Source organism: Fusarium proliferatum, assembly GCF_900067095.1.
Source record: "Fusarium proliferatum ET1 genome assembly, contig: FPRO_scaffold002, whole genome shotgun sequence".
NCBI classification, from domain to species: domain Eukaryota; kingdom Fungi; phylum Ascomycota; class Sordariomycetes; order Hypocreales; family Nectriaceae; genus Fusarium; species Fusarium proliferatum.
The window spans coordinates 2,842,249-2,866,760 of NW_022194791.1; the positions used below are offsets into that span (position 1 = coordinate 2,842,249).

The 24,512-nt window shown below is 48.6% G+C and overlaps 9 protein-coding genes across 9 annotated transcripts; 3 read left to right on the forward strand and 6 right to left on the reverse strand.

Moving 5' to 3' along the window:
• Positions 1 to 307: 307 nt before the first annotated feature.
• Positions 308 to 1,111, reverse strand: FPRO_02866 (uncharacterized protein; the record flags this gene model as incomplete). The annotated part of the gene is made up of 1 exon (XM_031226986.1): positions 308 to 1,111. One exon carries the CDS (start codon positions 1,109 to 1,111, stop codon positions 308 to 310), a length of 804 nt encoding a protein of 267 aa, XP_031077467.1.
• A 5,890-nt stretch (positions 1,112 to 7,001) lies between these two features.
• On the reverse strand, positions 7,002 to 7,420 carry FPRO_02865 (Cytochrome c oxidase assembly protein COX16, mitochondrial; the record flags this gene model as incomplete). The annotated part of the gene is made up of 2 exons (XM_031226987.1): positions 7,002 to 7,082; positions 7,154 to 7,420. 2 exons carry the CDS (start codon positions 7,418 to 7,420, stop codon positions 7,002 to 7,004), a joined length of 348 nt encoding a protein of 115 aa, XP_031077468.1.
• A 3,287-nt stretch (positions 7,421 to 10,707) lies between these two features.
• On the forward strand, positions 10,708 to 11,551 carry FPRO_02864 (uncharacterized protein; the record flags this gene model as incomplete). The annotated part of the gene is made up of 4 exons (XM_031226988.1): positions 10,708 to 10,893; positions 10,943 to 10,978; positions 11,025 to 11,422; positions 11,470 to 11,551. 4 exons carry the CDS (start codon positions 10,708 to 10,710, stop codon positions 11,549 to 11,551), a joined length of 702 nt encoding a protein of 233 aa, XP_031077469.1.
• Positions 11,552 to 12,172: 621 nt separating this feature from the next.
• Positions 12,173 to 13,615, forward strand: FPRO_02863 (uncharacterized protein; the record flags this gene model as incomplete). Its single annotated transcript, XM_031226989.1, has 1 exon — positions 12,173 to 13,615. One exon carries the CDS (start codon positions 12,173 to 12,175, stop codon positions 13,613 to 13,615), a length of 1,443 nt encoding a protein of 480 aa, XP_031077470.1.
• A 389-nt stretch (positions 13,616 to 14,004) lies between these two features.
• On the reverse strand, positions 14,005 to 15,319 carry FPRO_02862 (uncharacterized protein; the record flags this gene model as incomplete). The annotated part of the gene is made up of 2 exons (XM_031226990.1): positions 14,005 to 15,175; positions 15,228 to 15,319. The coding sequence occupies 2 exons, from the start codon at positions 15,317 to 15,319 to the stop codon at positions 14,005 to 14,007; spliced, it is 1,263 nt and encodes a 420-aa protein (XP_031077471.1).
• Positions 15,320 to 16,175: 856 nt separating this feature from the next.
• FPRO_02861 (uncharacterized protein) lies at positions 16,176 to 17,335 on the forward strand (the record flags this gene model as incomplete). Its single annotated transcript, XM_031226991.1, has 4 exons — positions 16,176 to 16,388; positions 16,441 to 16,613; positions 16,664 to 16,824; positions 16,878 to 17,335. 4 exons carry the CDS (start codon positions 16,176 to 16,178, stop codon positions 17,333 to 17,335), a joined length of 1,005 nt encoding a protein of 334 aa, XP_031077472.1.
• A 365-nt stretch (positions 17,336 to 17,700) lies between these two features.
• On the reverse strand, positions 17,701 to 18,969 carry FPRO_02860 (related to RNA-3`-phosphate cyclase 1; the record flags this gene model as incomplete). The annotated part of the gene is made up of 2 exons (XM_031226992.1): positions 17,701 to 18,785; positions 18,837 to 18,969. The coding sequence occupies 2 exons, from the start codon at positions 18,967 to 18,969 to the stop codon at positions 17,701 to 17,703; spliced, it is 1,218 nt and encodes a 405-aa protein (XP_031077473.1).
• Positions 18,970 to 20,633: 1,664 nt separating this feature from the next.
• On the reverse strand, positions 20,634 to 21,420 carry FPRO_02859 (uncharacterized protein; the record flags this gene model as incomplete). The annotated part of the gene is made up of 3 exons (XM_031226993.1): positions 20,634 to 20,925; positions 20,978 to 21,087; positions 21,142 to 21,420. 3 exons carry the CDS (start codon positions 21,418 to 21,420, stop codon positions 20,634 to 20,636), a joined length of 681 nt encoding a protein of 226 aa, XP_031077474.1.
• A 2,403-nt stretch (positions 21,421 to 23,823) lies between these two features.
• FPRO_02858 (uncharacterized protein) lies at positions 23,824 to 24,512 on the reverse strand (the record flags this gene model as incomplete). Its single annotated transcript, XM_031226994.1, has 2 exons — positions 23,824 to 24,178; positions 24,238 to 24,512. 2 exons carry the CDS (start codon positions 24,510 to 24,512, stop codon positions 23,824 to 23,826), a joined length of 630 nt encoding a protein of 209 aa, XP_031077475.1.

Here is a 24,512-nt window from a genome sequence, read left to right on the forward strand (position 1 = left end):
CATAATCCCATACTTCCTAATCCCATAAAACCCAAAAATGATCGCTTTTATCGCTTTCCCAAAAGTCCCAAGGCTCATATATACAAAAACTCCAGGCCCCCATTGATGTGTGTAGACATGGGAAGAAAAGAGTCAAGCCCCGATCGTGGGCCAAAGGATGTTAAAACAGCCGTAAGATGTCATTCAAAGAAAGAAGAGAAGCAGATAGTATGTGCTGTAATGGGGTATCAACGAAATATCATGACATGAATAAAATAAACAAAAGATGAGAGGGTATGCTGAGTGAGTGGTGCAAAATGATTGTAGTTTAGAAGCTGTTGCGGTCCTGCTCGCATCGCTGGTTGTCAAGGTCATCCTTGTGGAAGACGATGCCACGACGCTTCCATCCTCCGCGTCGGATAAAGTTGTCGACGCTGTCCAGGGAGCGCATGGGAGGACGCTTAGGTGCCAGACCTGGTCGGGCAGTATAGGTTGTGTTGATTGAGACAGGCTTCAGTGCTGAGGCGTGACGTGACAGACGACGCATCTCAAGGACTGAAGCATCATCGGTCTCATCTTCAGAGTCTTCAGACTGAGTGATTTCGGAGTCATCCTCCTCATCCTCAAAGGTCTGGATGCTCTGGATAGTAGATTCGGACCAACGAGACTTGGGCATCGGTGGTCGTTTTGATAGCGTTGTGAAGAAGTAATCCCTTGGCTCATTGCCCTCCTCATCAGCAGCATCCATTGGGCTGACATGAGGAGGTAGGGCCATCTCAGTTGGTTGTTGAGCAGCAACGTCTTGCTCAACATAGTCCTCCTCATCGATCACTGCATTGTCGGCACCATAGAAGACAGGCTCGGCATCATCCATGCGAATAAATGGTCGTTCATACAGCCTTGGTGGTGCATGGAAGGCGGGGTGTGAGGCGAGAGGATCGATTTCGGGTCGAGAAGCTGTTGGTGTTTGCAGGGATGGTGTTGATACTGCGGAGATAGTTGATGATGAGGATGATGAGAGAGAGCAGCCGGAGGAGAGAGAGGATCCTGAGAATGAGACCTTTCGGATATGGAGATCTCGAGGGCGGCGAGACGACTTTCGTCGCTGGCCGAAGCCGTGTAGTACGTGCATGTTGCTGTGGTTGTGGTTGTCTAGACCAATTGGTGGTGGTCAGGTCGACGTATTAGTAACCGGAGTCGTAAGTCGTATACGTCCTGGGGTGGTGGTGATGGCTGAAAGAGTCCGGTAGTGGTGGGTGGTGGGTTGAATTAATATAAAGTGAAGTATTACGGACGATATTATAATATCGATGTAATACTCATGAGAATTCAAGGCTACCAGGCCAAACTTGGTTGTTGAGGTCAGGACCCGAGATAACCGGGGGTGGGAGTGCACAAGTCTATAAATAATGAATCCATCGTATTTTATCGTTGAGTGTGAGTGTGAGTGAGCGTGAGTGAGAGTGCAGCTGGAGCTTACGGGGCCATGAACGTCATCCACCGAACCGTCACAGCCGAAGTGGGCGTGGGATCCCTGCTTGCCCAGAGTCTAAGGCACTGTAAGGTTGGTACTTGCACGTACCTGGAGACCTGATCTTATCCCCTTGCCCTGGTCTTGGCCAGATCTCCACTCTGATCTTGCCTTTGACGCAGTTTCTCTCAAAGATTCCCATGCTCTCTGCACACGACAGGGGTGTCCCGCTGATCAACATCCCCTGTCTCTCAAGAACCGAGCATGTACCTGCGAGTACCTGAATTGAGGTTACTTTCTGGACCGTCGAGGAACAGGTCAGAACAAATTCTGTGGCGTGTTTCGTCCGAACCTTTCGACGAAACATCTATCGCACTCCGTAGAATCCAGGTATTGATCTTCTTGAACACGCCTCATTCTTCTCATCGGACCCATCACCATCAAAGTGGACACCGCTTTTTCTTTTCTCTTTTTTTCCCCTCCGTCTATCTCAGTCTCCATCCACCCCAAAAAACAAACTGTCAGCCTCTGGGTCTGGGCCCTCAACTGTACCTGACTTAGAAATGCTGTGCCTGGTACCTTGCCTCTCGTTAGACCACGCCTCAAAAGCCTCTTTTTTCCAAGACAGGTCATCAGGCCCAGCGCCAACTGGTAGCTCCCGAGCTGGAACCGAAACCTTCACGTCTATCACCATTTGCTTCTTCAACTCTCCCTTGACTTCAGCCCTTTTCGACAAGGTCACCGCCAATTCACGTTAGGCTGCCTCCAACCCATGCAACTGCGGAGGTTGTCTAGTCACGACGTGTCTGATTAATATTGATGATATCGATTGGGAAAAGGGAAAAAAGCAATACTCCGAAAAGGCCCGTGCTTGAAGATTCCGGTCCAGAATTCTCGCTCCCAATTGAAATGCCTGGTCCATGTTCAGAAGCATGAGATGCAGGGCGAACACTATGTAGAAATGAAACAAAAGCAAAATGTCTTGAGCGTGAGCTGGAGTCTGAGTGTAAGCCAGTTCAATTCCTGGGCCTGGGAATCAAACCCATCATGAGATACAGGCACAGTACAATTGGTATGCGAATGAAGTCGATACAAGCTCCTTCAGGTATAAGCTGATAGCAGATCATGCTGTCGCTGAGCATAAAATTTGTTGGTTGGCGGTTTCGTGTGCACGCCAGCGCAGATCTGTTGCTGTAATGCATTGCACAGCAAGTTGTCGTGGCACCAAAGGGCGATAACTAAACGTCACCTATTGCGCATCTTTTCACGACTCCAGTAACAGATCATCCATTTCAAAACCACAACATACGTAGAGCGGCCACTCCGACCGTTGACGTACCCGTTGCGTTTATTGTTGCCATAGAATTAAGCAGCAGCTCCGAGGAGCCAACAACAACTCTCAGCTGCAGTTTCGCGCGCCAGCCGAAACTCTATTGCAGTTTTTTTTTTTTTTTTTTCAGCTATTCATCCATCGTGGATGGAGATGGAGATGGAGATGGAGACTGGAGTCAAATGGAGCTCACTAACCACCAACAGCAGATGAGTGAATGTCTTCACCGCTCGCTCCGCACAATGTGACAACCCCCTTGCATACCAAGACCGGACGAGAGGCGGCGCCGCTCGTTCGGTGGAGGGGTTCACAGCGGTGCCAAGAAGTCGTGTGGGTGTCAACGATCAGGTACGCCGACGATAAAGCAGCTTCTCGACCTTGATGCAGGTACCGTAGGGATTCTCAGACAAAAAAAGTGCTTTGTTCGCGATCGCGTAGGCTAATCTCTAGCAGAATCGATATTCAATCTGCGCTTGCATCCGCCCTTGGTACTAAACCCTACAAGCTGAATCTACACCCAGCAACCATCATTTTACTCTTGTCGCTATTGCCAGTCGAGCTGAGATCTATCGAGATGCTCTAACCCCAATGTATGTGTACGCTACTGCGCGGCGTGCATACAGTAGACTACCTATGTGTGTATCACCCACATGAAATGGTCGACCTAACTTTGTGATACGATTTCTCACCTGCATCGTGCATGAGACTGCCTATCCCGTGCCCTCTCATGTGCCCCTCATCTTCATTCTTCCCCAGACAATTGACTCTGTCTTTGTCTTTTGCATTAGGAATGACGGCCGGGCCAAGCAGTCGAAGCAATTCACGAGTGACAGCGGTTCAGCCTCTTTCCGGTCACAAGCGCGATTATAGAGTTGGCGGTGGAGGATGTTTCATTTTTCCCATTTGCAATTAATTGAGAAAATAATGGGTACCGCTTCACAACGTGAATCCGAAAACGGCCAACGGTCTGTCACTGGTTAATTGAACACAGGCGGTGAATCTGCTGAACCCCTCATTCCACTTATTCACACCCATTTCACGGTGGAGGACTCATCAAGTACGCTGTATCCTAGTCCTGACGATCCAGGGTCTCGTCGTGGAGATACGACCGGGTTTGATATTTCGAGACCGCCCAAGTAAATTCGTGTAAACCATAAGAATACGATGACGATATCAGTGGAGAGAAGGTAGTGATTCCATGGAGATATCATGAGTCGCTTCTCGCTTCTTGTCTTGGCATTTGATAAACGAGATGAGAAAGGGCTCGGCAGTGCTGACCTCCGGCTCCGAGGCCGAACAATCACGGACACGATGAGATTGAATTGGCATCGTGAAGAGTAAACATGACCGAGCCCCAGTCCGAATGCAATCACGATGTTGCAAAAGTCAGGGTAATCTCCCTCCCTGCGATGCAGATCGCTAATTCTTCCTAGCTGAAGGACCTTGAAAGTACTCTATTTTGCTTCTCGCAAAAACCTTGTCGTTCGGACTTGTTGAAGCCGGACTGTTTTTCCAGCTCTTTGGGAGTGGCTTCGTGACAGTTGGTGCCCGCAAGCCCGTGCCATTGGCCCGCTTGGGCGTTGAATCCACGAAGGCTCATTTATTATCGCTGTCTCCGAACGCAGCTGAGCTGAAGATTACCGTAGCATCGGGATTCGGGAATATGTTTTCTTTTTTCTCTCTGCCAACAATTGCTTCTTTGTCAATTTTCAGGATCGGGCATCGAGATATCACATCGTTGCTGTAGGATCGCAGAAATCTGCAATTAAAAGAAGAAAAACTTGCCTGGATCAAAGATCAAAAGTGACAGGGAAAATCAGGGTATCGGTGAATATGCAGGATTAATTGATGCATCCACTAATAATAAACTTTCTTATTGACCCTTTGCCTTGGTTTGGCAGCGTTTTCTGACTCGGCAGCTAACTGTGAGGTTACATAGATCTCCATTCCCAATTATAGCCTGCTATAGCCTATAGGTCCCTTCTCTCATGCAAGTTAATTGCAATTACCAACACCACCGTCATCCTTGCGTGTCTGAGTCTGGATCTAGAACACGAATTAATTACGACACCAGCAACTTTCTTAGTTCCCGTCTTTCAGTTTGTTCGCTCTACTCGTGGTTATTGGATCCCCGTATCGGGGAACCAACGTTGCATTTCGCAACTCCGAACAATTCTGACATGAGAAAAGGTGCTAATTGCCGAATTGGCTTGGCATGGCCAGACGTATGACCTACAGACAGGGGGCCAGGCAAACTTTCTTCTGTCCACTCACATGCGAGTTTGTCGAAACACCATCATATGTATCTAGGCCGATTGCTACCCTACACGAACTGGTGTGTCTGCTGGGCAAAACGTTATCGTATTCTTGTTAATGTAGTGTACTGCGCCTTGTTTGGTTGCTCGGATGGCGGAAACAATCGTATGAATGCGATACGACCACACACACTTGGGATGATTTCCATGTGCTGAGACGTATGAGGTGCGTGTGTACCTGCAGGTACAAACTGTACCTTGCGTTACGGTTTTGCGATGAGTTCACCACCATCTCTTGACGTTAATGATAGTCAGGATCACCATCGCCTCCGACCGCCATTCAGCGACGAGCAGATACCTTCAATAACATTCATGTAAATCTCGAATTGTGATTGGCCACAACCCCCCCCTCTATAAACCCCCCAGTGTTTGGACGGCTGCCTCTATCTTAAGTTCGGTCCTTCCCCATTTTATCATCAATATCATCATCATCGACCCAATATACGGGCCACACTTTTTTCCCCCATCGACATCATCTTCCACGATTACAACTCATGTGTTCATGACAATCTCCTGACGATCACCAACTAACGAAGAAATGTCTCGGTTGAATTTGACCTCAATCGATAAAGCCTGATCCTCCAATTGACACTCAGGACGATCAGTTCAACGCGGGGACCGGCGTGGCGCTCTGGCCCCTGCGCAGCTGCGCTACCTTTACAATCGTGAGCTAAAGCAGTACCATTTGAAGCTTTCTAGGCTTTATCCATTGACTACGCGTATTCCCGCTCGATAGCTGCGTCTCTGGCGTGTCTCTTAGCAGCTTTAGTTAATCTTAGCTTGGCCTTGTGCTGTGATATCTTGGCCTTGTCAGCCAATGTGATGATACCTCAGCCACTCATTGAGATGCTAGGCTGTGAGGAGACGAGGCTCGAGCGTCGTGTCCCGATCGACGATGAGATGAACTGTCAATTGAGAGAATCACGCAGTGCGATTAAGACGGAGACGGGGCGGTTTGAAACCCATGATAGTAATCAGAAATACAAGTACATGAAAGGTAAGTACTGCGATACTGATGATGCCTAGGCTGAGCCTTGTTTAACGGATTCAGCTTAGACTTGGAAATTGCGAGATGCAGGGGCATTGTGTCAACGTGACTCGATGCAAGGGGTGATTTGAAGCCATTGACTGTTGGCAGACCGCCAAATAAAGATGTTCTGTGCTTTGATAACGCCTTGTATCGATTGTCTGTCCCAATGCATGTTGCGGTAGGGTACAGATTGCACCTACTAGTGCTTGCAGTGCGTGATATATGCACCTCACAAACTGACTGACATATGCAAGTCTCACAGCTGCAAGCCTTGTAGTTTCGAGTCTCTTGTTCGATGTTGTCAATTTTGAGGCATCCCCTTCTCGCATCGTCCACCCGTTTCAAGCCTGTGAAACATCTCACCCTCCAAGAACCTAGAATCAAGATCGAACTTCCATAGACTCATCGATCCTTTGTCAGTCTGACGTTAGATGTCCTCACTTCAGTCTCGATCTCCATCTCACAACTTGTCTCTGATATCCCCTGGACCATTCGCCTGGGTCAAACACTGACGTTACGGCTCGTCCCTGTAGCCTTAAACCCACTAATTCCCGGACAAACGATTAGGAAGCCGCGCGGATTTTACTCTGCGCGACACAGAACTAGAGACAGATAACGCGATCTCATTCCCAAACGCCAAAAACGCCTTTGATGCCATTTACATATGGTACATTGTCCTCCTTGGCGACCCTTGCTTCCCGGTGTTTCAGAAACAACCGCGACATTAAGGGCGGGAAGATGTAATGACGTCGACGCGGTCGTAATCGTAGTCTTTTGCAACCTTCACTGGAGATCGATCTTGATGAAATCGATGAATCTCTCAAGTTCATGATAGCTTTCCATACACACAAGGCAAGGGAGCATGTACAGCCTCATTTACAACACGCCATCATTCTCACCCGGAAGTCTCTTCACGCGCTTCTGCTCCCAATCATCAAGGTCCTTGCCAGCAAGTCTCTGTTTCCAAGAATTAGTGAATCGCACATCTCAAGCAACATTCTTCCTCCCGTTCCAAGACTGAGACGTACGTAGTACTCCTCCTTCATGTCCACCTTCCTTGCAGACCGGCGCACATTGAGTTCCTCATCCTTGGTCATCTGGCGGACCTTGCGGTCGTAGCGTTCGTAGCGGACAGCAGTGGCTGGCGTAAGGACGAAGGAACCAGCAACAATGACGGCCATGAAAGGCAGGCCAAACATGAGGAAGGGATGCTTGTTCATGAGGGTGCGGTACCGCATGCCGATGCTGTTCATGTCGGCCGCGGACCGGAACTTTTTGCTCTGAAACGCCGGCATCGTGGGTCAATTGTCGGTCGGTAGGGCTGACGAAATCAGTGTAGGATACCGGAAGCTCCGTGAGCCACTTCGGACGCAAAGGTTGTACCGTTTGTTGGTGAGCAGACAAAACGAGTTTGAGTGGTTGTGGAGAGGCAATTGCGAGTAATGCCTGACTGATAGCACGGCCGATACACGCCGGGTATGGTCTGGTCTAAGTTGAAGTGTGGAGAGACGAGAATTGACCAAAAGGAAGAGTTTGATTTGATTCACGAGGTCTGAGGTCAACTCCAACAAGATGAACTGACTTCATCGCCGAAGCCCCACTTTTACCGCTCCGAGCGATCTTAGTCTATGGCCTGTGCGCGTTTACTTTTTCCCGGACCGACGACAGCCTGGAGGATTTCCGACTGCCGGACCTCGAATTTCAGGGTCCAGACTCCACCATCAATGCTGGAGCCGAGACAAACGGCTCTTGACTAATAACAAAGAATTTATCGCATCTGAACGATGTTTGCCAACACAGACCACTTGTTAGTTTGCCACTAGCTACGATGAAATTTCCTTTCAGCCTCACGTTGACCGAAATTGAGGGTCTGGATGTCCTCATGTACTGTCTTGTACCACACCAAAAGGACGTGTACGGCGCCCAAGCTGTTGAGACCGGGTAACTCCATTTTGCCTGGAAATAAGATGACTCAATTGTGCTCTTGGACCCCGAATTCTGCCTGGCATATCCTGGAGAGTCAGTGACACTCCAACGGGCTTGGACTTGTGCGACCGCCCTGGGAACACCTTCACAGCGCCCAACGTCAAGCACATGCGCCCGTGCTTCTTGGTCCAGACACTCGGGTCTTCAAATTTCTTCCAGAATCTGTTCCGTGCTTCTTCTAGTCAGGAACGGAACGGGCGGCTGCAAAAATTTCTCTCTCAAAGCCTGAACCCTGTTTGTTGATGAATGAAAAACAACGGCGTTGGAATTTAGACTGCCTAGACTTTAGTTCGAATATTTCGGATATTTGGTTGAGTGGCTAATGCCTTAACGGGTCCATTGACCGTTGAAAGTGGCTGCGTCAATCAACCAAGGGTCTTTTCTTATTGCCGTCTTGGTGCCACGTTGCATATCGTTCAACAACGATGTTGAGTTACCGAACTTGGCCGAGGAAGACACACGTATGCTCCTGCTGTAATGAATCGTGATTAGCAATGTAAAGTTATGAGGAGTAAGCACTGTATAATTAGAGACTATGGTTTGTTGAACGATACCGGCTTTTGTTCTGGTATTGAAAACGCTAACACGGATACTCCCGAGGAGCGTTGAGCGGCATACCTGAAGTGAAGGGAGGCTCGAGGGAGAGAAACAGCTCTGGGGCGTTTGAAGGCCGAAGACGCTATTTGGATATTAAACTGGCTGTTCATGGCGCAGGAACTGCTTGAATCATCTTTTGCATATTTTCCCGCTAATTCATGGCGAGCGGATGGGCTCCTTCAGCTTGGCAACCCGAATAAGTGTCACTCAATTCTGTTTCACAACCCCCAGGGTAATGCACAAGGCATCGCATAAGGTGTGTTTTCTGGCGGCTGGATTGGCCTCTATACCTACCATCTCGGCTTTGTCATCAGCCCTTAAACTGAGCTTCGTGAAGATATCCGCTTCTTCACGGGCATGGGCAAACTTTTGGCTGAGTACAATCTGGTGAAGAAACGCATTTGAGTCAGAACCAAAATCCGTAGGGTATCGTTAAGAAGAAAATCTATCTGGAATAGGCTGTGGCGAGTTGCAAATCCAGGGTTGTATAAAAGATCCTGTCAGATGCCCGACAGTTCAGTTCATTCCGGTGATTTCGTTTATGAAGATCAGTCTTCTTGTACATGAAGTCGATATTTGAGGCCCCTAAAGGCCATCTACTATTATTTCAGGGAACTGTTTGTCTCGTTTGTCTACTAAATTACTCAACCATCGTTATCCTCCAGTATACTTGATCGTTTCCATAAGGTAATTAACAATCTTACTGATATGCGGTTCTTATGGTAGTCGAGTTGATCACAACTTCTAAAAAGAGCATCAGAAGGCCACATGTCAAGAATCACTCCATGGTTGGGGTTTGGTATCGGCCCTTGATAGTTGTCGAGGTACAGGAAAACACAAACCCCCAATACTGACAGAGTTTCGGACGGCACAGTAAAGCCAAACAGGCACAGGATAATATTTATAAATGGAATTATAAGCCACTGGAACTGTTACATATTTTCAGTGCAGAAAACCAGAAACTAGCTCCAAATCAACAAGTTTTAGGTTCCTTATCATACAGTTACCTCAAACATAACATTCCAGTATTATTCCTTGTTTCGAGGACTGGAAACAGGTTCAAATGATAACGCAAGTTATTACCATTTACAGTAGCGAAGTATTATTGCCTAGTGACCTTGAAGTCATTGAGTTTCACAAGTGCCTTGGAAAGCCTAGAAGAAGTAATACGAGGCATTCGTGTGTTGTTTGTCACCTTCAGTGTAAGTCTATTAACCAAATGGTTTCTTCCTTCTCTTTCTCCATTACTAGTGACTCTCGGTAGGATAATAGTTACAATAAATTATGTTATATAAATCTGTATAGTAACTTCTATATTCTAACTCCTCCTTTCTTTATGTAGCTCGAGACATCCACACTTGTTTGTCATAGTTAGTGGAATTCCCATGTTAATGTTGTCAGCGTTCTGGCTACTGGAATCACCACATGTGCACCTTTGCTCCCAATTATATATCCAATATATAGTACATCGACCAACAATTATGATATAAGACTGTCCAGTTGCTTTCATCTTCACATGCCTTGATAGTTCTCGCTTATTAGATATGACAGTATTGGCCTTCTTCCATTCGATCGATGAGGTTACGTGAGTTAAGTCACCTTTACTTGATTTATTGGTAGCTAGGGTACAAGAAATCCTAGATACATTTTATTCCGTTAGAACTATTAGCATTGTTTAATACTGTATTGAAAATGCACATAATTCCGCAGAGGAAAATAGTGGGATGTGTGCAGGGTAAGCAGCTTGTCAGGCTAGGTACTCTCAGTTTCTACTTGTATCTGCCACTAAACTCTCCACTTGATATCGACACAATCATTGGACAACTTAACTTGAACCCTTCCATTCATGTCCAATCAACTGCAGCAAACCAACAACGATTCAATATCCTACAGACACTTACTTCGCTACTTTTGCATCTTTGCTGCTCCATTAGTGTTTCTCTTCATATTCAAATCCTTCTCCACCAGGACCGAACCAGAGACTCAGCCAGAAGTCAAGATGTCAGGAAAACTCCCTCTCGTCTTCCCTGCGGCATCCCGCCACACGGCTACCGTCATCTTCGTGCATGGCCTGGGTGACACTGGCCATGGCTGGGCAAGTGCTGTTGAGAACTGGCGCCGACGAGAGAAGCTCAATGAAGTCAAGTTCATTCTGCCTCATGCTCCAGAAATCCCCATCACTGTGGTGAGTTGACCTTTGAGGAGCCTTTTCAAGACCCAACTAACACGTTTAGAACATGGGAATGAGAATGCCTGGATGGTTTGACGTTGTAAGTTGCTCTGATACATCTGATTGGTTATCCTAACACGAAGCAGAAACAACTCGGCGGAGATGTTGATAGCCTGGTCCGCAATGAGGATACAGAAGGCATTAAGCGAAGCCAAAAGTACTTCCATGATCTCATCCAAGAGGAGGTTAACTCTGGCATCCCCCCTGAGCGTATTGTTCTTGGAGGTTTCTCCCAGGGAGGCGCCATGTCACTCCTTGCTGGTCTCACCTGCACAAGCAAGCTGGGCGGTATCGTCGGCCTTTCATCATGGCTTCTCCTGTCCAAAACCTTTGCCGACCTTGTCAAGCCCACGGATGCCAACCGCCAGACTCCTGTGATGATGTTCCATGGAGATGCTGACCCTATTGTTCCTTTCCAGCGTGGAAAGCTGAGTGCCGATCTGCTTAAGGAGCTTGGCTACGATGTGTCATTTAAGACTTACCCGTAAGTGACCAGTGCCATATTAACAAGGAGATGCTAACTCTTGATAGTGGTATGGGCCACTCTGCTTGCCTGGAGGAGCTTGATGAGGTTGAGGCGTTCCTGAGAAAGCAATTGCCTCCCAAGAACTAAAGTCATACATGGTATAGACCTCACAAAGTATAGACTCGTGAGCCTTTGAACACAGAACACTCTCTTGTGCGAAATAGAAGACAATAGATAGTCTACCAAGCGCCAAAGGTTTCCAAAATCCTGATATCACATTATTCTGCCACGAGTTGTGAAGGGGCCAATCATATAGACTTCATATGCCGCGTGTTCTATATCTGATATCGCTCATCGATACCTCGTGATGCCAAAAGATCTCCAAATTCTCCGTATGGATGGATGAATGTCCACCAAATGACGTGCGCTCCACTACTGAGTGGCTCAGAACGCCCTACCGAGTTGCATGATAAGACCGGGCCACTAAGTGCCCTAACGCCTAGCGCACGCGAACCTTCTATCGGTGGGGGAGATGAGCTCCAAACAACAGACCCTTGATCCTGGACCACTTCTTCTCCAACATTCGCCAACCGAAACCTTGGTAGAGTCGATAACCTTGACCGTCACTCGGCAAATCGAAGCTGACGCATCAACTTCATTGTTGTGAAGCACACAACTATATCTGAAGTTTTGTCGTTTGTGCGCCTTGAGAACCAGTCTCACAAGCCCGAGCATACCCCGATGATCGACCGCCCAAAGTAAACAAATATGGCCTCCGAAACAACATCGCGTCCAGTGTCGCCGACACCGTCACAGCTACCGCCCGTTCCGGGATCGCCAGTCTATTCTCTTGCGTCGACTGCAAATCCGTTATCTCAGTATAATCTGCCTTTGCCGCCGCCCCCACGATCTTCACATGCTGTCCTTACAAAAGCCGACCTAGAGCTCTCTCAGCAAGCTTACTCCGACCTTGTCGCCTCCGCAAAAGGCTACCGACTGGCACTCGCCGCATTGTCAACCGCCGCATCGACATTTGGATCAGCACTTGAAGCATGCGCCAGGTTAAAGGAAGCTCGCGCCGAACCCATCGGTCCGTCTGGGACTAATATGACAGCAAGCTTTACAACCAAGGGTTCGTGCACAGCTGATACGCTTATGTCCGCCTCCGGAGTACACTACCTTGTTGCCAATCACCAACAGATCCTCTCTGAGACGGTATACCGATCCTTCGAAGTACCACTGCTCCATGATCTGGACAAGTGGCAGACCGTTATTGACGATGAAGAGGAGACGTATAAGCAAAAGATCAAGGCACAAAGCAAAGAAATCAAGCGACTGGAGAAAGAAGGAATGAAGCTGCATAAACAGAGGAGACGAGATGTTGGTCGATTTAGGGCACATTTAGTCGAGTTGACGACAAAATTGGATGGCTTAACGACGTTGCATGCCGATCATGCACGGACACTATTGAGGGAGAGTCAAGAGACAAGTGGAAGGATTGTCGAAGCAAGCTGCAGTCTTGTACGTGCAGAAGTGGACATATTTGAAGGTCTAGCGAGGAAAGGCTGGAGCGGAGGCGGCCTGGATGATCTTCTTGAAAAGGGTCAAGACTTATTCGCAACGGAGGAAGATGCTGCGAACTTGGGAAGTGGCGGTAGCGGCGACACCCCCAAACTCTTCTCTATCCTCCCTCCTAAGAGCATACTGGCCGATACAGGATCAGATCCATCCAGAAGTCACGCTAGAGGGGACAGTCTTCTTATGGACACGGAACGGTATCAATCTCTAGCAGCACTGGCATCTGATTCTAGACCCGGTGGCGGCGTTATGAATGACAGTGACAGCGTCTTCTCAACTGACTTCAACAAACCCCGCAATGCAAGGCCGTTCTCACCACAGCCTATTCGTCGCATTCCAACAGACGTGACATTTGATTCTCTAGGTGGTAGGGCAGAAGGGCTTGAAAACGGAGAAGACGATTTGAACAGGTCGGAGCTCCTGATGCCTGTTGTGGAAGCTGATGACGCAGGAGCAGAAGAGCAACAGAATGGCGATGGTGGGCATGAAAAAGAAAATGGTCAAGAGGAGGAAACGAGAGGTCGGTCAGGATCACCAAGTTCGGTGAGAAAAAGGGCAAATTCACAGCCGCTCATCACAGACGCTAGCTCAGCAGCTGCATGGAGCGGTGATGAAGATAAAAGTCCAAGCTGAAAATGATTAAGTGGTGAAAGTGACTTATCGTCGTGTTCGGGGTTCATCTACAAGGGCGTTTACACGGACATCTGGGAAATATTCTCTTCACAGAGAGGCAGCAATAGATTTTGCAAGAGTACTTTGCTCTTGATTGATAGTGTACAGAACATTATACGGATTTCCACCCTCCATCTATTAAGCATGTCGACTAACTCAGACACCGTCCCAATTCCATTATAACACGCCTGACGCCATGATCGTTATTACGCCGTGGTCAATGATCAAATTCTTCGTCTCTCGTACATTCTATCACGGCCGCCCGACGATCGTCGTCTTTTAGACGTCGACCCCTTTCGTTTGGACGCTGCTTTCAACACCTTTGGCTTCCAACGCCGACCGAACGTCCTCTAGTCGTCCTTGTCGGCATTGAGTACATCGCCGCTGAATAGTCCAAAAGTAGCGTCGAGCCACCAGATAAGCTTCCAGTAGAGACTGGCTTTGCTCCAGTCAAACTCGCCGGTCTCGGTTCGCGGTACTTCGTTACCGATCATGCTACCGCCGAACCACTTCACAAAGGGAATAGCATTGACGACCCGTTGCATCATAGTCTGTTGAGGTAGGAGAGCTTGTTCGGCGGGAAGAATAGTAGCGCGACGGGCAGTAGGGATGCGACGGCAGAAAACGCTGTCGCCATCACGGATCTCCATGGGTTCGATGCTTGATGTGGTAGCTTGAGGAAGAGGGAAAGGCTCGGTGATCGTAGCTGTAGAAGCGTGAGAGTTGCTGATAGTTCCAGTATCCATGGTAAAGCTAGATGTCTGCGAATGAGGAGGAGAGAGATCAAGGAGCCGGCTGTTAAACGATGTAGGCCCACTGAAGCTCTTGCGACCATTGGCAGTGGGAACAGCAGCAGGCATACTTTGTGAGCGGTAATGGTCTGGGACGACCTCGATATCGGGACAAGCCTCGTCTTTGGCGGGAGGAACACCACGGTACGGCTCAGCATAAACCAGATGACCCAGTATTCTCTGAGGGCTGGCAAAAGTAGCAGCTTCGGCAGCTTCTCTGCTTTCAAAGGTGACCTTCACCCAGTGCTCTCCGCCATCTGCGCGATTCACCATAGCTCGCTCATCTGCTGTCAGGTTGCGACGTCGCGTAAAGGCAGGGTCGCGCAACTCAGATTTGTATCGGCGTTGGCTGGCAGGAGGTTCGCGAGGGTAATCCTCCAAGATCGCGCCGGCAAGGGATTCATAGTGTGAAATAGCGGCGTACTGCTGTGTTGATGACCGGTAGCCGCGAAGGATGAGCTCGACGGGTGTAGAAGTAACAGATCGCTTGACGGGAACCTCTTCTTGCATCAAACCACTGCTCTTGCGCTGAACAGTTTGAGATGGCGCTGTTGCAGCCTGGTTCGATACCCAGTCGCCAAAGAGCTTGTCTGCAGCAGCTAGTGTAGGATTTTCGCGACTGCGTGCGGGTGTACCAGTACGTGATCGTGAGCGCCGTGTGGATTTACCGAAGGAACCAGACTCGGCGGCGCTGCGACGTGATCGTGCGCTTCCTTGGGGAGCATCTTGCCTTTTTCGCGTTCCGTTAGCATTGATTCAAATGGGCAAGGAGGAAGACATACTGGTTGAAATACATGGCATATGGTCGCTTCACGCCATCATCGCCAACGTAACACTCGTCGTCAGGAACGTTATGTAGAATGAGAGGAGCCATGATGAAGGCTTTGGCGGCAGGGAGAGCTGACAAACGGCGAGGAGGGGGTGTCGAATCGATGGGCCGTACGGATACCTTAGGAGGTACGAAATCCTAGATGGCGATGTTTGTCTGCACGAAAGGAGTTGAGGTTGCTGATGGTTGGACGAGCCGCCTGTTCACATGCCCAGTGGCAGTTTCTGAAGCTGCCCTGACTTCCAATTTTTGGCGGGCTAATCTGGCAGTTGCACAGGCAACCGACCACTAAACGTAGCTGCGTTGGTGCAGTTGTGGGGCTAGTTTATCCGGCTCCGTGAACTTGAGCTTGCCAGCCGTAAGTAACAGTCAAGTCTGAATGTGAGGTCTTCCAGGCTTTCAACAGGTAGTAGGCTCATTCTTTGTTCTACGACCTCTACGTTCACGCAAGTTAATACTCAAGTTTGCTTTATCCTGCATCATTCTAAGTTTGTGTGTTGAGGCCAGTTGTGATTGGCTCCTGAATTTGATTGTGTCTGGCTAGAGCTTTCTATTCGCTTGCATAAGTTCACCCAGTCTATTATACGAGCTCCAGCTTTTAATAACTATGTTTATGAATTAAATTCCAGCCCGAATATCATAGCATAAAAGCGCAACCATGTCTCAGATCCCTCCACAGTCGGCTACATAAACAAGATCCCCGTGATGAGCTGATTCAGCATCAAATTCATCCCACTTTAGCTGGGCCAGATCCACTGATGGATTTACCAGCGCCGGCCTCTCCCGAGATGGATATTCGGATATACACTTACAGTACATGTAAAAGGAAGACACATATTCTAAGCAACCGTGGGTTAACCTGTAACTCAAGAGTTGCTACCGAAACCTATCGCTGTTCAATATGACCCAACTCCTATCTTTCCGATCATTGATCGGCTTCTTCTCTATTGCCGTAGCCATGATTGCCTTGTTTGGTGCTTCACCACTCAAAGCCTTCTCATCGACTCTGCAGAGGGCAGGCTTTGATTGGCATAACTCACAGAAGGATGTAACATTTCCAATAAAGACGAATACAGCAACAAAGGCGCCTGTATACTTCTTCAGTCATGGTGGTGTGAGTCTACTTATGTTGAAGCTCAAGCGGATAGCTACTGACATACACCAAGCCTGATGTGCAGTATAACACAAAGCACCCCGTGTATCCTGTCCTTCAACAAATTGGAAAGGAAATAACGCAGAAAGTGAAGCCGAAGGCCGTAGTGGTCTTCTCAGCACATTGGATGGGAGAGGAGCACGCTATTCATGTTAACAATGCTGTAGACACTCCTCTCATTTATGAGTGCGTCACATCACTCGATGCTTTACAAAGCTTTACATTAACAATCTCAGTTTCTACGGATTCCCCGATCACTTTTATAAAGCCCAATATCCAAACAAGGGTAGCCCAGAGCTTGCGAGCAAGATTATGGTCATGCTTTCAGAAGCTGGTATCCAATCCTATGGAATGGAGCGAGGTCTTGATCATGGCGTATTTTCTGGCTTTCATGTTGGTGCGTTTCTCCAAACAACGGATATCCATATGTGAAGGTCTAACAGCTTGCAGCTTTCAACCCAGAAACAAATCCACTCAACGTACCACTTGTTCAAGTCTCGCTCTTCAAAAACGAAGATCCTCATGCTCACTACGCTCTCGGACGTGCTGTATCTGCACTTCGGGACGAGGGAATAGTCATCATTGGAGCCGGAATGTCAGTACACAACTTACGTGACATGCACCACATGTTCGAGGGTAACACAGAGCCACTGCCATATGTTGTGAGCTTCGATAACGCTCTCAAGGAGGCTTTGGAGGCCGACCCAGCTGTCCGAGAGGAGAAGATGGCGGCGATATGTAAGCGGGGAGATGCGAAACAAGCACACCCTTTCATGGATCACCTTATGCCAGTTTTCATCGCTGCAGGCGCCGCCAGTGAGGATTGGGGAAAACAGATATGGACTCTTCATGAAGGCAGCTTCGGATGGTCACAATTCCGGTTCGGTGATGTTCCTTCATCCTCATGAGCATTATTTTGGCGGTAGTGTGTAGCCAAAGTGCAACGACCATGATTATCGAGGCCTGCTATGACAAGACTAAGGCTCGGACACCTTACGGTGGCATCAGCCACAGACAAAGTTGAGGTTGGCAGGAGATGGCCAACTTATACCCAACGAAAATAATCGTGTTATACAGCATAATTCTCTGCCAGTTAAAACTTTCGCTCCTCTGTGAGGCCATCCTCAGGCAGCCACGTCGCATCCCAACCACACCGCTCAACAAAAATGCATGCTTTCATTGGTGTTTTGGTCTTATCTGACCACATTTCATACTCGTCTGTAACGAACTACCATTGAGTCATAAGTATGCAACGTCAAGCTCTCAACAGAGTCTATTTCATTGATATACCCGCCCCTTTCACTAGGTTGCCTTTGTTGTAAAACTCGACGCTTGGCAACATCTCGCTGGCAACCCACCTGGCTGTTTGTGTATGAAGAGAGCCGTAACCGAAGGGCTCATTCGTCTTTTCTTTTCTCATTCTGCCAGTATCGATATCCAGGTTTCCCATGGCATCGATTAGTGTGTCAGGTGGAGAACCATCTGGGGCATCTCCCCGAGGGAACGAAGAGAATCCCTCACAGAGTGCTTGGAAAACGACCACTTGATCTTGAAGATGAACGTCCACTTGGCCACAGACAGCTACCTCATCGTACAAACCCCGACACAATTTTCTTGACACTTGATCGACGAACATGTCCCTGTTCTTTGTCTTTTTCGGTATTGATCCAAGCCAGTCATGTCCCCATCTGATCCCAGATGTGGAATGGGCCACAAGCAGTATGTACCACCGTGAATCTAGGCTCGTGTCTTCAACATGCTTGAAATGGACGTCTACCCCAGAAAATAGGTCCCCAAGGCCCCTTGTCAGTGATGCCTGGAGTCTCTCGTGCGTGCTGCCAGGCACTACCATGCTGACATCAATAGACTTGATCTCATAGGACTCAGGGTAAGCGCGTTGCTCTGGGGATTTGTATCGCAGAGTTTGGCCAATCTTCAATGGATGAAACTTGAGACGTATCTGACCCCTCGACTGCGGACCGAGGCTCCATCCACGTCTTTCTAACGCCCTTTCAACATGAATTCCAAATCGTTCCTCCAATGTTGGTAGGAGAACTTGGTCCAGATATTCAAAACTGAGTGAAAATGACACATTGGATCCACCAGATATTGAAAGCTCGACTGATTCCTCGGAGTCATTGCCGGCAAAGATCAGAAACGGGAGGACAGCTTGCAAAATGAGGAGAGTACTCGCAGAACCTGACTCTGCAGATATCTTGATATTGCGTTGATATAGTTCGGTGGGTCCTCGTCGTGGAGCGAAGGTTATGGTCTTGGAACCTACACTTAGGCCCTCCACATCCGCATCTGTTATCTCCGCGAGGAACTGAATGCTCGTGACGTGTTGGCTCTTGAGACCTGGGGGATATCAGCTGGTGGCGTTGCAGTACGTGTTTAGGCATCACTCACCTCCACGTTCTCGATTTCCTCTGACGTTGGTGATGGTGACAGCCTGTCCCGTCAAGGCAGCTATTGCTATTGCGACTCTTACAACCTGTCCACCGCCCTCTCCCGTTCTTCCGTCTAGTTCCACAGGGTTCATTTTGTCGCCTCTGTTGATACCTGGTGGGTGGGCTTCTGTGGCAAGTTGAACTTGATAGGTCGGAGTCTCGTTGTGGAAGGCCAGATCAGACAGAAGATTTATAATCTCAATCATGTACCACCGTGAAAACAGCGTGAACAATAGTGAAACGGCATCGGGCGATTGTCTATATATGGTGTTAAAAGTCCTTCACCATGCAGCTGCGATTCAATAATGTGACTCATTGCCGAAGAAGCTAATATCTTCGTGCATTGATGGGCGGGCAACGAGGTTCTAGCGGACGGTTCAGCGACAGAAAAGGATATAAATCATCAACAAGCCAAGCGGACCCTTAAAGGTTAACCTCGAGAATGCACAGCCGAAAGAATGACTGATAACATGCGATCTGCAGTCATGAACAGACCAAGCTGAATCCTCGGCCTCTCCGAAGGCGGTCTGACACGAGTCCCGGTGTTTCGTCGTGTCCAGTGAAAAGATTTTGAAACAGTTATATATATGAAGAGCCGAACGCCCAGTTTGGCGATTCCCAGGGTAGCTGTTTGCAACAAGCAAGTATAAGCGGGCACCCGAAAGAATGCAAATTGCCGGAGGCAGCTAATGATCCCGGCGGTGGAGTGGGCCCGGCGGTCCGGAAAGTTCAGGCGATTACCCCGGATTGTCTGTCATGAGTGGCTTCACCAAGTGCGCCATTTGATCTTGTTTACCGTTTCCCCTATTTTATCCCCTTTCTTCATTTTCAGGTCTCTTTCCGCGCTCTCTGCTTCTCATGGGCTTTTCGTTACGTCGTCTCAGCTTGTGCTACTCAAGTGTTTGAGCACAGGAGACTTCAAGATGCCACTCACACAACATAAAATACACCTCAAGGCCCTGGCTCAGCCACAAGGATGATCTCTGTTCTTTTCTCAACTATTGGAGATGGCACATTCTTTGCCACGCCTGATCTTTTTACCAAGCGCAGCTGGTGTGGTAGCCTGTGGCGACATTGACCAATTGCCATCACCAATTGGATGATGATCATTATACCAAATGAGAGGGATGGAGAATCGTCGCAGACAATAAATTTACACAGCCTTATCATTTACGAATTGGTTGCGTAGGCATGGCGAGCTTTCGATGTCAGGGGCAGAGTCTCAAATACAATTGAACGAGGACGCTGAGAGAAAGTGACATATCATTGCAGCTCCTCGCGTTTCAAATAGACCACCAACATAAGCGAAACAAAGAAACCACCACGCTCAAACAGTCTAGGAGAAAGCCATCCCAAGCCAAGACAATTCCCAGCGAAAGCAAACAACGCATCCACTCCTTGCACTATCCTGGTCATTATCATCCATCATAAGCATCGGAGACGTTCAGTCTCTTCCTTGCACTCCTTTTCATCTTTCGTCTTTCATCTATCAGCCCGAAGCACCACGCCTATCTGCGCCCCCTGAAATGGTTCTTTCCTAATTCTTCAAATCGTACCTCAACTGCCAGCAGCGGGGGGTGCCTGCCCTTCGATCGACGTTGACGTATAGAAACTGGAAAGAATGTTGCTTAGGTACCTTGGCAGGCACGACGGAAGAGAACGAGCGCACTTTACCCTCTTCAAGTCTCTAGCGCCATGTTCACTCCCATCCCCTATGTCTTATTTCCCCAGAGGCTGAAAGCCATGAAGATATGTTTCACTCCTCCATATCTGTGTCATCGGAAATTTCGAGCATCATGTCGTCTTGGAGTGCGATCGAAGAAGTGTCGAGGTCCAGACCAAGAGAGGTGACTCGATCCAAGACGTGGTTAATGTCTCTTTGTCTCCCGCTCAGTCCCGGTCCAGTTGTTTTATCAATCCAAGAGCGAAACGCTTCGTCATTAGGTTCCTCATCATCGGTGTCGAGGTCCATCGGCTCATAGGACTCGTTTGGATCACCTCTCTCCTGGCCTGGGCCATTATCGACAACCCGCCATCCGTGGTCAACGCTACTTCGCTATTAGACTTATCGCTATCCGGGTGGAAGCACAATAGACAAACCTGTCACAGCTTCCCTGGAAGGCATACACTTGAGAGAGTGTAGGCACAGAGCCATCCCTGGTCTGATCATGACTCGACGGGCTGTCCTGTTCGACTACATCTGGGAAAGTCTGTACTGTTAGTATACTCTCTGTTGAAGGGAGATGCAGTAAACCGTAACTTACCCAGGTTTTGTGGTTCTCATGTTTGTCTGCCGTCTTAGGGAAACATGGAGAGGGAGATTGATGGCCTTGCGCTTGTGCTCCTGAAAGAGGCCGGAAGACTACCCCATTACCATAGGTATTGGGACTGTCCTGGGACACTATTTCGAAATCTCCTTCGTCATACTTGTAGGCAAGGTTACAGTTGACGCATACCCAACGACCATTCACTCTCTCACATGCCTGCGAGCAGGTAATGCACATCAGAGCCACAGCCCCACGAAGCTCAGAATGAGGATCCATGGTGGGACGTGTAAAAGCACCCTGAATAACGCCAGTGAAGCCCCCGAGATACCAATATCCTCCTTGCCTCCGGTGCTGGTGATTGTGCCAGAGGTTGAAAGATGCCACGCAAGACGGAACTCCAGGGGATGGGGTTCGAGGAGTATCGACGAGGAAGCTACAGGCCAGATTCTTTCGGTTCCTGGAAAAAAGTATGGAATGACTTGTCAGTCACTCTGTTTCTATAAACAGAGTGATGTAACTGTTGACAGAAAAGACTGGAAAGCGCTGGTTCCAGATGTGATAATACGCGAGGCTCCGCACAAGATCACAGTGCTTTTGCGTGCCTCCGCAGACACGCCCAGCTGTTTAATGGAACCGAAGAAGTGACAGGCCGATGAGGCGAGACGTTGCGAAGAACGATCAACAATACGGTACGTTGTCAGTTGATGATGGTGCCGATATTGATGGACGAGGTTTGAAAGACGTGATGGCAAAAGAGTCACTTCGTTCAGCAAGCTAGTAAGCTCACGACAGGGGTACAGGCTACTGTACATGTGCTGGCACAAGCAGAGGCAGCACCGATCATCCCGCTAATCTTCGAATTTTGTTGGAGGATATCCGGAAGGAGTGGATCGATGGAAGAGGCAATCGTCATGAAGAAAAAGGAAAGGGAGCATGTTCGTTGGTCGACTTGGAGTGATGGATTCGTCGTGCGTCGAAGTTACCGAGTCTTCAGGCGGCATCCAACCAGATGGCACCTCGGGTCCTTGGTACAATGGCATAGGAGCCCAGGCAAGGCAGCCTAGGGGGGCCATCAAGCGATTGGAGAATTTCCAAACAAGGTCCCATCAGCGGAAGATGCTCATGGGTGAAGCGCACACCATGTCCTCATTCATAAGAGCATTCCAGGCCTTTGTTGATGATCAAACGAAACAAAGATTGAACGAAACAAACTGAAACGAAACAGATGCGAAACAGAAACAGAACAGAAGGCTGAAGCCACACCTACCGATGTGGACATGAGATTCGCCAGTGCCATGGTAACGACCTGAATCTGTCACCACTCGACAAGAAAGACGGACCAGTGCGGAGCTGTAAAAGGCTCTCACATTATGCGGCCCAGAAGCAAGAATTCGATGAACCACGACAGTGGACATATGCGACTACTTAACATCTCCTCCCTTTAAGCCACTCTCCTGATCTGCACGCGTCGGCCCCCAGGAATACAGTTTCAGCTCGGAGTCCTCATTCCCAGCACCGAGATTCTCTAGTGTGTGAGACAGACCCTCCATGTTTTATGTATTGGGGGTTGATTGCCCCTCAGCCTGATTTCCAGCCGTTGATGTTGGTGGCTGGCACTCTGTCAGAGCATCTGTTTTGGTGCCAGGTCTCAGCAGACGGTAACTTTTGTCGCAAGTTCCCATTGACCTACAAGGCTTTGCAGGCTGTCAGAGTATTGACGATAAAACTCCCACTATCCCAGTGCAGTTGGGGGCTTGAAGGTCTACTCAAAAGGGCTTTACGCTATCACAGAAAACAGTGAGCTGTTTAACTACGCCAAGGAGCTCTAATCTACAGGGGTCACATCCAACATACTATACGATGAGCGAATGCACAAGATTTAGTTGGCCAAGATAGCCAGACTTCAGATCTGAGCCAGTGATGGGTGTTACCTCCAACAAGCAACTCTTTTAATCAATGGTCATCATGATCAATGCACGTCTCTTTTTCATCACATACATATTGAGACATGCGCAGCAGAATGCCGTTTAAATGATTCGCAGTTGGCTTGGCTGATTCACTAGCCTGCCCACTGGCAAACAGCGTGATATGCAATGGGGGGATCACTCTCTGTCAAGTGGACAGATATCGGGTGTGAAGCTGCGAACTTGCATGTATGCACTATTTCTGGCCGCATTGCGCTATTGTTTTCTCATGCAGCCAACATCTATTCGGGAAGTTGGATGGTGGATGAAATACACGACCCTCCGCGGGGGGAATACACGGTTGTGGCTTACATGGGACACCCAAATTCGCCAGCGATCTACCATTTTGGAAACTACCCAGCTAACATCCAATGGATTAGTCTCGCGGTGGCCTTGGTAATACAGATCAATTGCATTGATTGATAAACAATAGTCTTGAAATTATAATAAGACTTCTACACCACATATCGGACCCTCCTGAATTCGAAAAACAGTCTGATCATGAAAACTATTCGTGCACAAGGTGCACCAACCAGCCAAAACACCAAAATCATATAGCAACGAGTGTTTCTTCGAGAAACGACAGAAATAGTAATTCGTATGAGATCACGGGCATGTCAGGTAGAGGCAGAAACCAACAGGATAACATGTCCAAGTGCGATCAGACACTATGTTGAACGCCAGACTTTGCACTCTGTTGATTTCGATCTCTCTTTCACCGTCGTGCTTGTGAGGAGCTGTCATGTTGGCCACGATAATCGAGGGTTCTGGGATAGCCAGGATAACTCTGGCGAGTGCATTGAGGATATCGCTCATCCCTCTGAGCCTCACTGGCCGGAGTGCTGGTGTTGATAGTCCTTGTGAACTGATTTTCAAATTGTGAGATAGTGTTGGTACCACGCCTGATACCGTTTTGTTCGGCTTCGTCGGGAGACGATTCGATTCGAACTTGCTGGCCGTTCACGAAGTTGGTTGTTCTTTGTTGAGGGTCATCCATTGAGTGCTGGACCCCTGGCAAATTTACCTGGCATTGATCACCAGAAGTATCGTTGGATCCCTGGGTAATACGACTGCTCGGAATGGATTAGCTAGTGTTCGTTGTCTTTCCAATGATATCACCCTCACATACCTTCCCTGGTAGACTGGCTGACTTGATGGAGCATAGGTATAGCCCAGTGTGCCTTGACTTGAAGCTGTTTGTGGATACGATCGGTCCTGATGGGGATAGTAGGCTGTCCCAGAGTGCTGGTTTTGAGGCAGGTGTTGGTGCAGCATGGCATCCTGGGGTGCAGTAGTCTGGCGCTGTGGTTGCGGCGCTTGCCTTGTATGGCTCTGGGTTATGTTCGCGCCCGAAGACGAGAACCCACTCGCATCTCTGGCGTAGCGATCTCCCGAAGAGGTCAT